Below are 17,330 nucleotides of genomic sequence, written 5' to 3' on the forward strand. Positions count from 1 at the left end.
TGTCACTATAACAAAATACAATTTAAATTTTTGTAAAACATTTATTGAAAAGTCTGCATAAGAAAATATAATAATACAACAATTTTTTGATTAAATCTTTGACCAAGAAGCACAACTTGGCTACAGTTTAGTGAACTGCAAAAAAAAAAAAAAAAAAATGGCGCCGTCTACATAATACAGAAGTACCAAAAATAATTTGATATTTAAGAAATACTGGAAGTGGGTCCATAGAGTCCATATTTTAGTTATTAAAATAGTGATACTAGACTGAGGGCAATTACTTGATTGTAACGTTGACATGCTGATAAGGAATATAGTCAGTCAACAGATAATGATTCATGATTAAACATCTTTTTTATGTGTGGCTATCATGATACAGAATGAAGGAGATACTTTGTGCTTAGCTGTGGGAAGGGAATATAAATCACGATCTGATCAACCTTGGTTGAGTCAGCAAAAAGGGAGGAGCTAATGTTAGAAGATGCAACATGTTCAAGGATTCCTCTAACCTAAAAGAAATATCAACACTAGCCTCACAGCAAATTGCATTTGATAAATATATTTTGTAAGCCATTTTAATAAATTTAATAAGATATTTTGTGAAAATATGGATAATATGATTTTCTAAAGTGAATTCATTTCATGGAAATAAGAAATTAGATTTATTCATGTAGATAATTGATTTTGGTGTCAATAAAATATTGGCATGTTCACATATGTATATAAAAAAAAATTGATATATGTAAACGTAATCCTTTTAAAATATGCAATTAGTTTTTTTGTTTTTTTTTTAATGGATAATTAAAAAAAATAACAAAGACAGAAAAGTTAATGACATTATTTTATGATTTAATAGCTGTACCTATCCGGCATTGCCTGGGATGCAATAAAGTCACTTTAGTTAATTTTTATTTTTTTGCATATTTTTTAAAAAATTATACAGGGGAAGAAATACATTTTAGTTGTAAACTACTGTAATATTGAATTCAAACGAGTTATCCCTTTACTTGATTTTTACTTTCAGGTGATTGTATAAAAATGTTTCATATTATGAATCGTCTGTGTTGGACTAAGTAATTTTGAAAATAAATTGTAGCAAAGTATGTTTTTATTTTAATGTCAATAACATGATACAACAATAACAGATAAAAATTGGCTAGTCAGAAATAAAGTTTGACCTGTCCGTTTAAAAGCTATTTATATTTGACCAGATAACTTTAGGTGTTAAAAAAGAAAAAGATTATAGATAGAGGATGAATAAAATACAATCATGGTGATATCTATAGTTGGCCTTGCAACCATGCAACTCTGATCCATGGAATTGGAAAAAAAATTGAAGCTTTTCTCAGCAAAAGAAATAACTAGCAAAAAAAAAAAAAAAAAAGTAAAGAATTATTAGTTTGTATATATTTGGAAACTTTAAAGACTTGTAAATAAAAGTAATGTTTCTGGATGTAATTTTAAATAAAGAGAAATGGAAAATTAAGTCCATGTATCAAAATATGATCCATTGGTAAAATAGAGATAAATCTTTTGTTGCATACCTTGTTTTGAACATTTGAAGAAATAATAATAATAATAATAATAATAATAATGTAAATTTTACTTTTCATTTATAAAGTTTTGTCTTACTTTATAATATTGAGCATTCCTTTATCCAGATAGGATCTCATAAAATATTATTCTACTATTTTATATATATTATTTCCTTAAAACCTGTGACCTTGGAGGGAAGACTAAAATTTGCTGCTATGGTTTCAAATGATCTGAAATAACAGCAAGAGACTTAATTCCAAATATTTCTTATGTTATATTTACCCTCTTTGGTTTTCATACATAAAGTAAATTTCACAATGTATAAAGATTTGATACTGGAGATATTTATAATCGTACCTTATTTCCAAAAGAGAGGAGATATAACATATGAGAAATATTTGGAATAGTGTCTCCTTCTTTCTGTTATTTCAGACCATTTGAAACCATAGCAAGTTTTGGTCTTCTCTCTATTAAGGCCAGAGGTTTGGGGGGAATATCAGACATTTTGTAATTCATATGCAAAACTAGGAAAACAAATGACTATGATTGAAACATTTTATAGCTGTAAGAAAGTTCCAAAAATAGGCTCTGAATGATGGATGGCCCTGTTAATGTGCGACCTTAAGGGCAAATGTCATGTAGACCACTGTACAATTCAAGTCATTACCTTTCCAACGAGCCGTCATTTGTTAAATTCTGATCAGTAGTCGCTGAGATTTGAAACTTATAGTACCTATAGATATTACTAGCAGGGGTACCCGACGTTGCCCGGATGTTTGTAGGTGTGTGTGTTTGGGGGGGGAGGAATCAAAAAAGAAAAAAATGTTTTAGTAGGAAAGTAGGCTCTGAAACAAATATTAAAAAAACGAACAAAAACAACAAAAAAAAACAGCGAAAAAAGTTTTTTGTAGGTGTGTGTGTTGGGGGGGGGGGAGTAGATCCAAGCCCTATGTTAAACTTCATTTAAAAAATTAGAAAAAAAACAACAAAAAAACGTGAACTTGATGTAAAAAGAAGAAAAAGTAAAATAAAAAAAAAAAAATAAAATAAAAGTTTTGGTAGGTAGGTAGGTAGGTAGGATCGAACCCGGAACGTTGAGGCGAAAAACTTGGTAAGTTACCTGAAAGTAACTGGAAACAATTTCAATTTAACGTTTATAAATGGCAGGTGCACGGCGAATCTAATTAGGTCAAAGGTAATGAAAATTCTGCATTTATTTTAACTGCAGGATAGTTCTTTTGGGGTTTTTTTTTTTTTTTTTTTTTTTACCCAACTTTGTCTGGTTTTGTTTCCCCAACTTTGTCTGGTTTTGTTTCCCAAAGCGCTTTATTAGGGGAGTGTCCAAACGAAAGCAATTGTCTGATATGACAGTGAAAACCAACATTGACCAAACGTCCATTTGCTTTATGCATGCTCCTAGCCTGGAGGTCGAGACCTGCACCTAAGTTTCACATCAGTTTCGTTTTTATATGAAAAAGCCGAATCCACACCTGAGAAGCCAAAATAGCAATAATTTTGTAAAAGTCGCTGTAAATAAATTTAGATGCGAGGCGTGTTGGCAAATCTTAGATATTATCTAGGGAGTATATAAGCACTTCTTAGCGATAGTATCCCCCCCCCCCCGGGACTCCCGGCGAAAAAAGCCTTTGTTGGGCATACAAAACTCGTGCGCTCATTTTGCCTTTTATATATATATATATATATATATATATATATAGATAGCCAAATTGAATATTGTAATGCTTATATCTTTGGTTATATGGGATGAAACTACATGAAAATTTACAGGCTTTTTGAAGATTATAATACTATTCTATGGTTAAAATTTTATGACAATTGGTAAAAAAGAACCTATATTTTCAAACCAATACAATATGCCCAAATTTGCCTACATTTATATATATATAGTGTCCTGGCAGACCAGCTTCAGTTTTGCTGCTTCGGTTTTCTTCCCTGTGACTTTGCCAGGCCACTAATATATATATATTATATATAGTCATCCACAGACAACACTATTTACAGCTCATTAGTGCGGCTAGACAAGCATGTGCTTCAAACCGGAATCGAAACCTGACCATCGAACTGACGGTCTACGCCTCTACCCCTGTGCTATTATGCAACACCTACTGAATGTAAGTAAAATCTAGATATCAACAATGAAAACGTCTTTTTAGTGGGTCAGAGAGCTCGAACTAGTTTTCCTAATGAGTACTACTAGTGTATATGTGTGTGTGTGTGTATATATATATATATATATATATATAATATATAAAGATTACATAAAAAAACGAATGTAATCTTGACTCTCATTTTAATATCGCCCCTTTTTTGTTATGATGCAGTGGTCTCTTTGAATTGGGATTCCACTGAAACATGTATGCACATATGTAACCAATAATGTTTGCATAATAAACAGACTATATACCAGCTTTGTCCTCCAGTGAGCAGTTTTTAATAATCACGTGGGTTTCATTGAATTTACATCTAGGAAACCAATCTATACAACCATTTTATATATATATATATACACTAGCGCCCGGCACTGCTTGTTTGTAAAATACACTTAAATATGTTTTAATTTATGCAGATATCACATTTATTATAATTATTATAGAGCTAATTCTCTATTATATTGTAACCCAATATATAGTAGTGATTTAAAAAGAAAATATGACTTAGGTGCCAGCTAGAATCGAAACCAAAACATTTAGCACGCCAGCCTTAGTCACTGCTGCTTGAGCTGTCACAGATCGGTAAGAAATAGCTTTAAAAAAAAAGAAGCAATTTTAATATAAATGCATTTGCGCATGCATACAAGGCTTTAAATCGACTTACACTTGCAAGTTCCAATTTTTTTTTCTCAATTTTGACCCTCTTAAGATTTCTACCGGCTAAAGGCCCCAAAAAGAATGGTCCTTAAAAAATGCAATCATTTGATCAGCTTCGCACTGCTCTGCAACCTTGCGTCTCTGATGAGATATAGTTTGAAAAAAATGGAGATACACACACAGACATTGTGAGGGAGACGATCAAAGTTCTTTATTACTGAAGCAGTAGAAAAAGATTCTGCAGCAATTTGGTTTAAAAGAATAGATTCATGCAACAAGGTTATCTTCCATGGGGGGAAAAAAGTAACCTGGTGGAGGTCTTAAATACAGAAGGTGGGATTGCTATAATAATTTTTGTTTGCTAATGCTGAGAGTCCTTCACATATATTTTGTTTTTTTCTGTTGCGTTATTTAGTCTGCAATATTTGTTTTATATAATTCAAGAAGAACTCTTCATTTTTTTTTTTTTTTTTTTTTTTTTTTTTTTTTTTTTTTTTCTTCGAGAAATGGTTAGGTTGCTGTTGGAGTATCTGAAATTTGCAGTGAAACCAGTTAATCACTGACGTCCATTCTTGGAACATATAAATCTATATATTTTATGATAAGGCAATGAGAAAGCAACTTTAACATTGTTTTTTTAATTATGTATTAACAATAAAATTAAGAAAAGCAATAGTTTTATTTATATATTTTATTTCGCAAAACAAGTTTAACAAAACAAAATTAGGCACAAGGCCAATCAAAAAAGTGTGGAGGGGGGTATATGATCGTCCCTGTCACTGTAGCTTTGATTCGTCTACGCTAATCCTAGCTAGAGTTCTTGGTCACATAATACCACAAACATACTAGGGGTTATCATAATTAAAATTCCTAAATGAAATCGTTTATTTTTTTAAATTTTTTTTTTTTTTTTAAATAATATATAATCTGTAAAAAAATAGAATTTTATAAAACCGTTTTATTAGAGACATTAATTTTGATTGTTGCAATTTTTTTTTATTTTATTTTAATTTTTTTTTTGTTGTTTTTCTATTCTCTGTATGAGTTTTACTTTTGTTTTTTACAGCCGATGACGAAAATACTTATTTCACTTTGATCTAATAATCGTACATACTCCCAGCTGTGAACCATAGTTGCATGACTACCAAGCCTGTTTATAGGTATCTCTCCTTGTGTACAATGCATTTTAGTAACCTGACGCAAAATAAATGATTTTTTCACGTTTTAGTTTTTTAAGGACAATTTATGCAGGAAAACGTCGGTTTTACTTGACATCGAATGAAAAGAACAAACTCAAAAAGAAAATCAATGTTTTTACCTGCTGCTAAGTTATTTTTTTATTTTTTATTTTTACTTGTAAGGAATGAATATCCAGAAGAATTCAGTACCTATGGAGTCTGTCTTGAGTATTGACTGAAAAGTCTGAGTCGATCCCAAGTCTTGACGTAAATGCTTAACAAATATTAAGCAAATTGTCCCCCCCCCGCTAAAATGTTAGTATAATCATACTAGCAATACAAAAAATAAACTTTCAAAAAAGATGAAAAAGATGCACAAAAACTTGTGAAACTTTCTACAGAAGGCAAAATAGTAACATTTAGATAAACAAGGTTTGTTGTCTTCCGTAATGCCTCTCAAACTCTGGCAAACTTGTAACGGTATCTTTTTATTCATATTGTCTATCTTAAGACTCTGGAATTCTTGGGATTGACTTGGGGAGGGAGGGTCTGTCAAAACTTTGGATTGACTCCATAAGTACTGAAATCCTCTGGTTGGCCATTCAGTCCAAGTATAATTTTTCTCATCTTACGTTTTCAATAAATAATGAAAAAAAGATGACTTTTATGAGAGTTTGACAAAATATGCTTTCTTTTAATAAATTTCAGACTTGCATCAGCTCAACAATGGTCTTTAAAGGTACAGGTAGACGTTATTATGTGTTGTTTATCTATAGTCACCATTGTCTGTCTGCTGAATAACTCACCATCATTTCAAGACACAAACGCTTAATCAGCACAGATGAAAGATAAGTTTATTTGGCCGTCCCTATAACAGGTTGAGCAATATAACCCCTGGGGTCTTTTACTCGAAACAGTGAACAGAATCTTTTTAGCTGCTAACACTTTATCATCATTGATCCGAGAAAATTTCATTCTGAAAGGGAATTCTAACCCATCAAATTGTTTTCTGTGTTATATCATAAATTACATTCGGATTATAAGTTTGTGAGTATACTGTAAAATGTTAACTTTTAAAATAAATGACGGTTTAATGTGAAAAGAAAACCTTAAAAAGTTTAACATGCTTTTTTTAAATATATAAAATTAACTAGCAAATTTGGCTTAAGAAATTAACCTAGTATGAAATTGTTTTCGCTTGTTTGTATATATTATATTTCTTTGTCTGCTCCACTTTTTCTTTGAAGTTACTGGGACGATTTGGTTAAAATTTTGTATGATCCTTTATAAGATGTAGCGAATAAGTATTCATTTGATGTACAGTTTAAGGATTAGTCACCAAAATACTACATTTACTCTAGAATTTTGGCTTAAAGCACTCCTTCGTCAACAGGCTATGCATTTTGCCTGTTTTAAATGGGCTAAAAATATAGTAATTAATAATAGTCCAAAATAATTTTCAATAAAATGGCCGTATATACTTGAGTATAAGTCGGTCTTTTTTCACTTTTTATTTCTGTTTTTCCGTTTTGGGTTTTTTTTTTCTTATTTACTTTTTATTTCTCTTTTTGGCAAGAAGATTCGGAGTGAGTAAAAATGAAACAAAAAAAAAAAAAAAAAACAAATAGAAAAACAAATAAAAAGTGAAAACGGTCGACTTGTGCACAAGTATATACGGCAAGTCCTGGCTTTTTATAGTATGCTCACAAACTTGTAATACAAATGTAATTCGTTATTTAATATGGAATCTCAGCTGAAATAAAAGGGATGGATTAGAATCTTCCTTTTAGAAAGAAATTTTATCTGAGTAATGTGTAAATTTTTAGTAACTAAAAAGAAAAAAGATTGCTGGCTGAATATCTTGCCTCTTGTAAAAGACCTCAACCTGTTAGAAAGATGCCTTTAGTTTCATTCCATTAAAATCTATTCAATTATTATTTATCACTGAATTAATAAATAAATAGATGGTTAATTTGATTAGAAAATGTGTCTTCACTTGCTCCATTTTATGCTGAAACTAATTAATACTTATGTTTATGTACATATGCGTAAGTATCTTACATGTTTAAAAATGACCAGGAAAAAAAGCGGCACTAATTTTTTTAGCCACGTTTTAAAGTTTTCTTCATATCAAATGTGACAAAAATACAAAAAAAAAATGTAATTATGATTTTTTTTTTTTTCCATTATTTTATAGTTCTGATTATAGTTGTTGTTGTTGTTGCAATTTCTGTTTGCTCTCAACAGAATATACGATAATACACTGATTAAAATATTGTAACAGTTTGTTCTTGGTATTTATTGGTCTCTGGATTGCTGGGACGATTTTCATTGGCTGATGCTAAGTATTCATGTTACATATAGTCTTAGTCTCTGTTAAAATATTTAGTTTGCAATTAGTATATTTTAACTATCTTTTAAAGCTTCTTCATATTGAACATGACAAAAATGCAATAATAATCCCCCCCTTCCCCCTATTATTTATAGTCATACTGATGTTGCCATTATGGTTATTTCTGCAACGTTCATCCACTGCATTTTCAAGTCACCTTCAGAAAAAGACTCAAGAATATATGGATATGGAATTTGTTTTTGATATGAGAAACATTTTGTGTTTCTTGGTTCAGTGGTTCCAGGATTCCTATCTAACATTAACAGAAAGAATAAGAACTATTTCTGTGTTTGGAAGATTAAAGCAACAGATATGGTGGTAGAAATAACATATCCAAAGATTTTACAATGCATTGGTGGTTCTCATTGCTCTCTATGTAAGTGAATCAGGGATTATACTGGCAAACCATGAGAGGTAACTCAATGCCTTTGAAATTAAATGTTTAAGAACTATCCTTGGAATAATATTGTGAGATAAAGAGTTATAGATATCAGAAAGACATTTCATATTAACATATCCATCAACTACGTTGTTTAAAAAAAAAGAAAATGTGGTTTAGACATGTTTCTTAGCTACTATATTCCAACTATGCAAAGAAAACATAGACGATGATTTCATTAAAGAAAACCCACAAGACGATCACCAAAAAGATAAAGTGACCAAATAAAGGTTCACACTGGTATGCTACTTATGAGAGTTGAAAGATTGGCCCAAAAGCATAAGTGGCGTGATTTTGTTCTCAAGCATGTAGCAAAGCTCTCTAGAGTATGTATGCTCGTAATCAAATCTTCTGTCACTTCTCAATTACAGGAAAGGGTGCTAGGGATCATTAAAATGGTTTCTGGGTATCCCTCTCTCATTTAAATGGGCTTGTGTCACTTTATACTTGCATGAAACAGTGATAAAAGGATAAGAACACTTATCTGATTATTATAACTTATATAAACTTTAAATTAAGACCCCCCCCCAAGGATCGTAACCATAATTTTGAATTTTTTTTATCATGCATACTTAACTATATAAATTTAAATATTTTATGATTCGCATGAAAATGCTTAGCAAAAGAAGGAAAATTTAGTAAGATTCGCCCCTCTCTCTCTCTCTCTCTCTCTCTCAAAGAATTAGAAAATGCTGTCACATTTTCCATCTATCATACTCCTCCCCCCTCTGAAATAAAAGAAACAGATCATTACTAACAACAACTGCTATTACTCTCACCAAATACTAAATGTCATTTTTTTTTTCCTTTTAACTTCAGCATTAATGGAGCGAGAAAGTCATTATGGAAACATATCAATATTGGCAAAAAAAAAAAAAAAAAAAAAATCAAATTTTCATAAAAGCCTTATTAATGAGTATATTTAAAAATATCTTTTGTTTTTGCATTTGTCTACTGCGATCTCGGATCATAATTAAATGGTTATTTGAAGTTATTTTTATTTTCTACTTGTGCATAGTTTTGCATATTCATACAATGAAAACATTTTGTTTGGAAATTTTTGAGATGAGGATTGATAGTTTGTATTATTTCGACTACTATTCTCATCTTGGATGTTATCCTCACAACGTTTTGGCTGATGTAACATCTGACCTTTTTTAGGTGTGCTTTGTCAAACTTAGAAATCTGTATAAAATTTTGTATCGATTCTCAACTTTAACAAGATGCACCTGAAGAAGGCCGAAGATTACATCAGTCGAAATGTGACATGAGAAGAGTAGTTTGCATAACATAAGCAATCATACTTATCTTTTAAGAAGTATTTATTCAATTCATTGCATTTCCTAATGCAAATGAAATGGGTCTAGTGTATTTGAGCAGTACCAAATTTGTGACCTCGAAACATTTGTCATGTGATTTTTTTTTTTTTTTTGGACAGTGTAAGCTGAAAAGTGTATCTCATCTGAAATTGGTCCTGGATATGACCTAAAACTATATCCGATGGTGAGGCCCTACCTTGCGGGCCTTGGGGAGTGTGGAGCTACCCTTTAATTGCCATTGCTCCCAGGTCCACATGACCTGGAGTGGTAGTACCTGTTAGGGTCCCAACTATGGGTTAAATAGAATTTGACTTAAAAAAAAAATATACTCCATTAAAAATCGTTCCTCAAAATAACTAGATTCGGCATTAAATAACCTGAAAAAGGTTGATATGCCATAAAACAAAAACAACCAACCAAGTCATCTGAAATTACAATTAAATGCTTCCTCCTCGTCTCCATGTTAAGAATAGATTTCTAATTAATATTTATTATTTTAGCACGGCCCTATTCTACATAATTTATTTTGTTTGTCTTATATAATTTGGATTTAATTAAGTTCTGCTCTTTTAAAAAATCTATTTGATTTTTGAGTGTCCAATAATTTCATACAATGTAGGGAAGTACATATTAAATATTGTTTTGTTTCTAAATTTTAGAAAACTGGATGTTTCGGTGGGAGGGCATTGTGGAAAGATATGCTTCTTCTCCCACAGGAGCCCCCCCCCCCAAAAAAAAAGAAAGAAACAAACAAACAAACCACCTAATCAAGACATAAATCTATAGAGTTCAGACGGGAGTACAGACCGTCAAAAAACCATCACATGACAAGTTTTCTGAGGCCAGAAATTTGGTACTGCTCAAATAAACCAAAACATATTGACCGGATGGACAGGGTTTGCTATGGAGACATATCCAGCTTAAAATACTATTTCAAACATAAGTGTGACCGATTGCTTAGAGAAAGTATAGTTTATCGAGATGATCTGATTCAGGTAAAAGCTTTAAAATTATTTGATACTGATATGAGATTGCGCCAATTAAACCATTGCAAAAACAAAATAAAATAAAGTAATTGCCTTTTAAAAATCTTCACTCATAATATATGCTTTTGTTTGTCTCATATCGCAAACGTAATACTATCCCTATGCTAATATCACCTTTTAAGTAGACATCGAATCTTAATTAGAAACAATTTTGAAAGCAAAACGCATTTCGACCTAGTGAAGTAAGTAGAGATAAGCAAGTGCTTGTTTGAGCGTGGAAAATTTGTTGGACGTTTTATTCAGCATAGATCAGCGTGGCTCTGGGCTAAAACATTGCACATTTGACACTGGCTGTCCAGGGTATTGCCCCTCCTCTTTCTCACTCTTTGTACTGGTTTTGTAAACAATGTTTACACACTTTTGTCTAATATATATATATATATTCATTTAAAAAAATTTTTTTTTAGTGGCCTCTTCATTTTTTTTGTTTATCAAATTCAGTATTTAAATGTTACCATTTATTGTGTGAATGTTAGATAACTTTTATAACAAATACTGACATTGTTTTTAATTTTTTTTTTTTTTTAGATGAGGATTGATAATTTGTATTATAGGTAATTTGAACTGTTATTCTCATCTCACAACGTTCAACAAGAGGCATCTGAAGAAAGTGGAGGTTACATCGGCCAAAACATGATATGAGAAGAATAGTCCAAATAATCCAAATTGACATGTTTTAGAATCTTTAAGATAAGGATTGGTAATTTGTAGTATTTGGACTACTATTCTCATTTTTCCACCAATATCACCTTTGACCTTTGTCAGGTGCATCTTTTTGAACATAGAAACCTTCTAGTCAAACTTAGCAACCTGTACAGAATTTTGAACTGAATCTATTAAAGGATTCAATACTTCTGTGTTTACTGATCCGTATTTATGTGATGTTGCCTCGGCATATCCTGGCAGCTTACTTAAACCATGCGAATATGCAGAACGCTGATTAAATTTTAAAATGCTAGAAAACAAAAGCAATTATTATATAGCAATAACAATTAGCATTTATACAATGAAGAAAAAATGAAAATACAATAACTAAAAATATAGCATCAATATACCGTAAGTTTCATAAGTAAATATTTATTTTTTTTTAAATAAAAACATTTTTTGTAATTAATAAGTTTAAAAATTTTTTTTTTTTTTTTTTTTTTTTTTTTGTTAGAAGGATTTTATATAATTTTCTTATTCTGGGAGGGGGTGTTTTTATTTTCTACTTTTTTTATTTTCTGTTAAGGTTAAGGAGGTACGTTATTTCCTTAGGAATATTTGTGGTTGACTGAAGGGCAACTATCGATGCCAAAGAGGGATATTCTCTTCATATGATTTGTAGTTGCCATCATCTTAGTGTCTACGAAATTAAGACTGTAGTTCACCGTAAGGTGTTAGCACTCTTCTGATCCTAATTTGCTGTAGGCCTGGTCCAACAGTCAGATACGACCTGGATCTATGTACTTCTTTATTATGGAAAGGGTTAGTGTTTCGGCATTACAGTTTGGTATTGTCACCAGAAAACTCTCCTTCTCTGAGATCATATCCTTCTAAGCCCCAGAGCGGTTTCAGGATTCTCCCAATGTTGTGTTTTCTCCTGTTGAATAAGGATTTGACTGTAAAATATTATCCAAGCTCACTAGATTCATGACGTCTACAAATTTAAAAATTATTCTAAATTTTAATATTTTCTTCCAATTTATTAACTTGTCTGCTGAGAATTTTATTAGCTAAACACACAGCGTGTTTGTAATGTTGTATGGTCAATTGGTTTTTCATTGGCTAAGCATTTTCACTATATTCCGGCAGACTATGTAAGTTTCCAGGATATGCCAGGGTGCCATTCACAGAAAAACTGATTAGTAAATGCTGTAGTAATAAGGATTTGGTTCCAATAACACTCTGAATAATTAAAATTGAAATTTTCGAAAAAGATAAATAAATAAAATTAAATATTAATTAGATATTTAAATATATATCGATTAAAAAAAATAGTTCCATTTTAATTTTTTTTTTTTTTTAATAGAAATTCCTGTGATTTGGCTAATGCTGTACTCCAACTAATCATAAGTTAAAATGCTTACACTAATTGTTTTTTTTTTTTTTTTTTTTTTTTTTTTTTTCAGCTAGCTTTAAATTATTCTTTTGATATTCTTTAAAGCAAAATCTGTTTCTGAAATGTGGTAACATTCTAATATTGACTTTATCTTAAGTATTTTAGTTTTGGTGACATTTTGTTTTTATTCAAAAACCTCCTTTACTTATAAATATTTATTTTCTGATTCATTTTTAGTCCTTAAATATTTTTTCTTTAATTTTGTGAGATATCTTAAGCAAATGGATCTAGTCTAAAGAAAGAAAAAACAGAAAAACTTTTTTTACTTTTTTTTTTATTATTTAGTTTTTATAACATTTGCTACTTGTGCAATTTCTCAAATTGTTTGGTGTTTTCCTATAATGTTGAAAAGGTGGGGGCTTCTGTTTACACTATAAATGCAATGTTGATTATGTTGTTGCAACAGTGTTCTCCAGCTGAGGGATGCTTTCTCTTAGCAACAAAAGCAATGTAGTCTATGATATTTCTGAAATGATCTTTACCTGTTAATTATATGTTGCTGCTTCTGTGTAGTTCTAGGAGATCCACCCTTCCAGACTTCCCCTATTTTTGAGAACCGGGTTTATTTCTAATCGCCTGGGACATTTCTATTGGAGACTGCTGACTGGGCTGCCCAAGCATTTTTTGTTGGTCAAAATGTTCTTCAGGGATGTTTGTTTGTTCAGTCCAACTTTCTGACCCTAGTGTCACATCTTATCACCGTGGGAACAAGATAAATACCCAGTGTTCACCCTAGTCAGGTTGAGCTGACTTTTTCTCTGGCCTGCAGCTCATCCTAAACCATAGTGGCACATGCCTGAAAGTCTTGAATATGGTCATATAACATGGTCAACCAATAGCAATTCCACTGAAGGCTGACAATCTGTAGATCTAAGAGTTCAGTCAAGGTCTCAGCTGTCTACTGATTCACCTCCAATACCAAGGCAGAGAGATAGTGAGAATTATGTTGAAAATTAATTCTCCCTCTGGACAACAAGCTGTATGCTCACATTATCGAATATGTCACTGCAACATGGAAGACAGTTGGAACTTTGGATTAAGGTGCTGGAGCCGGTTAGGGGACACAATCTGTCTGCTAGCAGCACAAAATGTGGTGTAAGAAGTCATTGAAAAAGACAAACCTTCTAACTGGCCATGTCTTATAGAATATCGACTAGATAGTATATTAGTAGAAACACCTCTTTGTTGATATTGAAATCTTCCGACACCCATAAGAACTATTGGAGATTCACAATGGTGGATCTTGCTGCCCAAATATAGAGTATATGTCCTCAATATTTCATAATTGTTTTTATTTTTTCAAATATTAATGTAAAAAAGATTCATAATTATTTCAACATTGTATTTATATTTTGTAAACAGTTCCAAAAGTAATAATGAAAAAAAAAAATTTTTTTTCAAATCTGGCAACATTCATAAGTAAAAAGATTTCATGCAATTAGAAATGTTTTTCTATTTCTTTCGACAACTCTTTTGCTTAAGATGTGCTGTTTTGTTATTTTTGAAAGAAGACATTTTAATCTTTAATTTTGTATGTTATTTTGGTAAATATTGTTTACATAAACCAACTAATAAAAAAAATGCCATTCTAATGCTTGCTTTGTATCCTATGCTTTCATCCTCTTAGTCCTGAATTGTTTGTACCTTACTAGATCACCTATTTCCCTTTTTTGTTAAACCTATTTTTTTTCTTTATATATATATATATATAAAATTTCTTTTCTTTCATTACTTTGAATTAATACTGGACTATGGTTTGGAAATAGTACTAATTACATACTAACAACATATTTCATAGAGACACTTAACTTTTGGGTGTGGAGAATTTGCAATATGTAAAAAAAAAATACCTCAAAACTTAAATTTACCATCTTGCAGCTAAAACAAAAACGAGTTTTTATTTCACAGAAAAATGTTTCAAATCTCTTATTGCATTAATTTTAATCATTAAATTTTTTTTTCTTTCTTTTTGATTTAAAACGTTTACAAAAATTGCTTATATAAAACTTTCTCTTTATAAACCGTCTGCATTATATTCTTTGAAAATAACTTGTTGCCATTACTAACCAGCAAAGAATTATCATTGTCAACCAAGAGTATCGGGCATGTGTATGCAGTGTGATGATGCATGGAAGAGAAACCTGGCCAGTGAGGGCTGAGGACATGCATTGCATGGAATGAAAAAGTGATGAAAATGATATGATGGATGTGTAATGTGAGTTTTAAAGACTGGCTCAGATCTAATAACCTCAGAGAAAGATTAAATCTGGACAATATGGGAAGATGTGTTCAGAACAGGAGACTCTGTTAGTATGGCCACATTGTAAGAATGGGTGTGAGTTCTTGGGTTAGTAGATGTAGAATAATGCAGGTAGCAGGTTCAGTTCATATGGGAAGGCCAAAGAAAACATGGAAGGAAGTGATAAGGACGGCTTTGAGAAAAAGAAGGATAAATAAAGACCTGGTCAGAAATAGGTTAATTTGGAAATCAATTTCTAGAAGCTATCCAACACATGCCAGCTTGTAAAACAGACATTAAGCTGATGATTAAGAAAATTTAAAAATATCCTGCAATGTTATTATCTTGCAGCTAAAACATAACTGGAATAAAAAATGAAATAAGTATATTTTGCATACAATTTTCTAAATAAGTCTTCAACTAATAGTACTATTTATTTCCTTTCCTCGGGGGTAATGTTAGATACAAAGTTTTCTAAATGTAGTGGGGGGGGATCTAGATCACTTAAAAAAAAGGGGGCACTCTAAATTGGAATAAAAATTAAAAAAAAAATTTCCTTCACTGATCAAGGAAAGAATAAAGATGTTTGTTCACATTACATTTACATTTCTGCACATTGGTATGACCTGAAGTGACAGGAAAGAAATTCCAGAGGTAAGTAGTTCAAAGAAATTAGCTCTGAATAGAAAATCTTTTGGCATCTAAGGACCTCTACAGTGAAGGAGGGTAGCCTGATGGATCAAGGATATTTGTGCAGTAAGCACATTCCATGAAAGTACTTTTAAAACAAAACAGAGATGCAATGCTATAGCAGTGCAACAAGGGCTTAAGTCTTTTTTGTAAATTTTATGACACATCAACCCACTTCGAGTGTGGTATCAGAACAGATATTATACTTTGTTCCTAACCAAAAGATCAAATAATTTCTACTAATGGTTCTATTTACTTGCATTTACATGAGGCTTGCTAGACCCCGGGTCAGTTGTTTTGATGTGGGGAAAATCAAGCTTCCCAAAAAGGAGTATCTCTAGAATGGAAGTTTCAATACTAATTATGTCAAAATGATAGTATCTTCTATGCGCTCCCTTAATCTCAACCATTACTTAGCTGCATGGGAGGGGAGATATCATGTTGCAGTAGTCATTATTTTCATCTACATTTATTTAATTCCATAATTTTTATATGGGATCACGATCTGGGCTGTTTTACTGATTTAATATCGTTTTGGAGACAAAAATAAAAAAAATAAAAATTCTGCACAAGCAGTGACCTAGAGCATTATCATGCATGAAAATGGAACGCTGATAAATATATACATATGTATTTCTGCGCTGGTTGCTCCATTATAAGCTTTGCATATTTGGGACCCTTCATTATTTCCGGAAGTATGAAATAGTTTTGTGGTTACAAATTCGGACTGGCATATTTTTAGATTGTTTTTTTTTTTTTTTTTTTGTTTTTATTTAATGTTTGAAATTGTATACTTTCCAGGAAAGATTTCTTGCCAGTAGGCCTTTTGCAGAAAATATGACAGATTATCTCAAACTTCAATGATTTTAAATCAAAATTAGTGTGAAACTGGCATACAATGTTCTGTGTTTGTACTTATAATATTATTTTTTAAGGCTGCACATATATTCATGCAAGAACTATATATCAGTATATTAAATAGTTATCTTAATCTGATTATACTTCAGCTAGCATACGCTTTCCATCAAAAATGATGCTTCACCAGTATTTGCACTAATATTTATGTAAAATCAGAATCACATCAGTGATTTCATTTTTAATATATAAAGTATCATTAAAAAAACAATTGTCATTTCTGATGATCTAAAGAAAAAAGTCAACAACCTTGACTTTGTTCTATTCCATTTTATTCCTTTAATTATTGAGAGGTAAGATGAAGGGATGTCTATACATTAAAAAAATATATGATGCCAGATGTTAAAGACGTTATTGGGTAAAAGTGAAATTGAAAATGAAAAAAATCGTTGTTCACAAAGTAATAAAAAGTCAAATATCCTAAACTAGGAAGAAAAAAAAAAAAATCAACATAAATCAGTATAAAAGCAGAAAGGTAAAAACGTCTTATGGAGATAAATTTGCATTCTTTTTTTATTGAACAAACTTGTGTGTTAGCGGATTGAAATATTTACAAATAAATTTATATTGCTTCTTATTATAGAGTGAAGAATGCCCATTTCTTTTGTCTCTACATTGCCAGTATGTGCAGCTGTTTTATATTTATA

At 31.0% G+C, this 17,330-nt stretch overlaps 1 protein-coding gene across 4 annotated transcripts in view; it reads left to right on the forward strand.

Annotated features, from left to right (window-relative positions):
• LOC145297594 (AP-1 complex subunit gamma-1-like) overlaps positions 1-17,330 on the forward strand; it is a 395,164-nt gene that overhangs the window by 110,280 nt on the left and 267,554 nt on the right. For 2 of the 4 annotated variants that reach the window (XM_080143647.1, XM_080143648.1), the window contains exon 2: positions 6,251-6,281. The exons of the other annotated variants lie outside the window; for them this stretch is intronic. In XM_080143647.1, coding sequence (XP_079999773.1) covers positions 6,269-6,281 — 13 coding nt within the window. In that variant the 5' untranslated portion in view covers positions 6,251-6,268. The remainder of the gene's footprint in view (positions 1-6,250; positions 6,282-17,330) is intronic. 4 annotated transcript variants of the gene reach the window in all.

This window comes from Euprymna scolopes, chromosome 18, assembly GCF_053919585.1.
Source record: "Euprymna scolopes isolate OS-2025 chromosome 18, ASM5391958v1, whole genome shotgun sequence".
NCBI lineage: Eukaryota > Metazoa > Mollusca > Cephalopoda > Sepiida > Sepiolidae > Euprymna > Euprymna scolopes.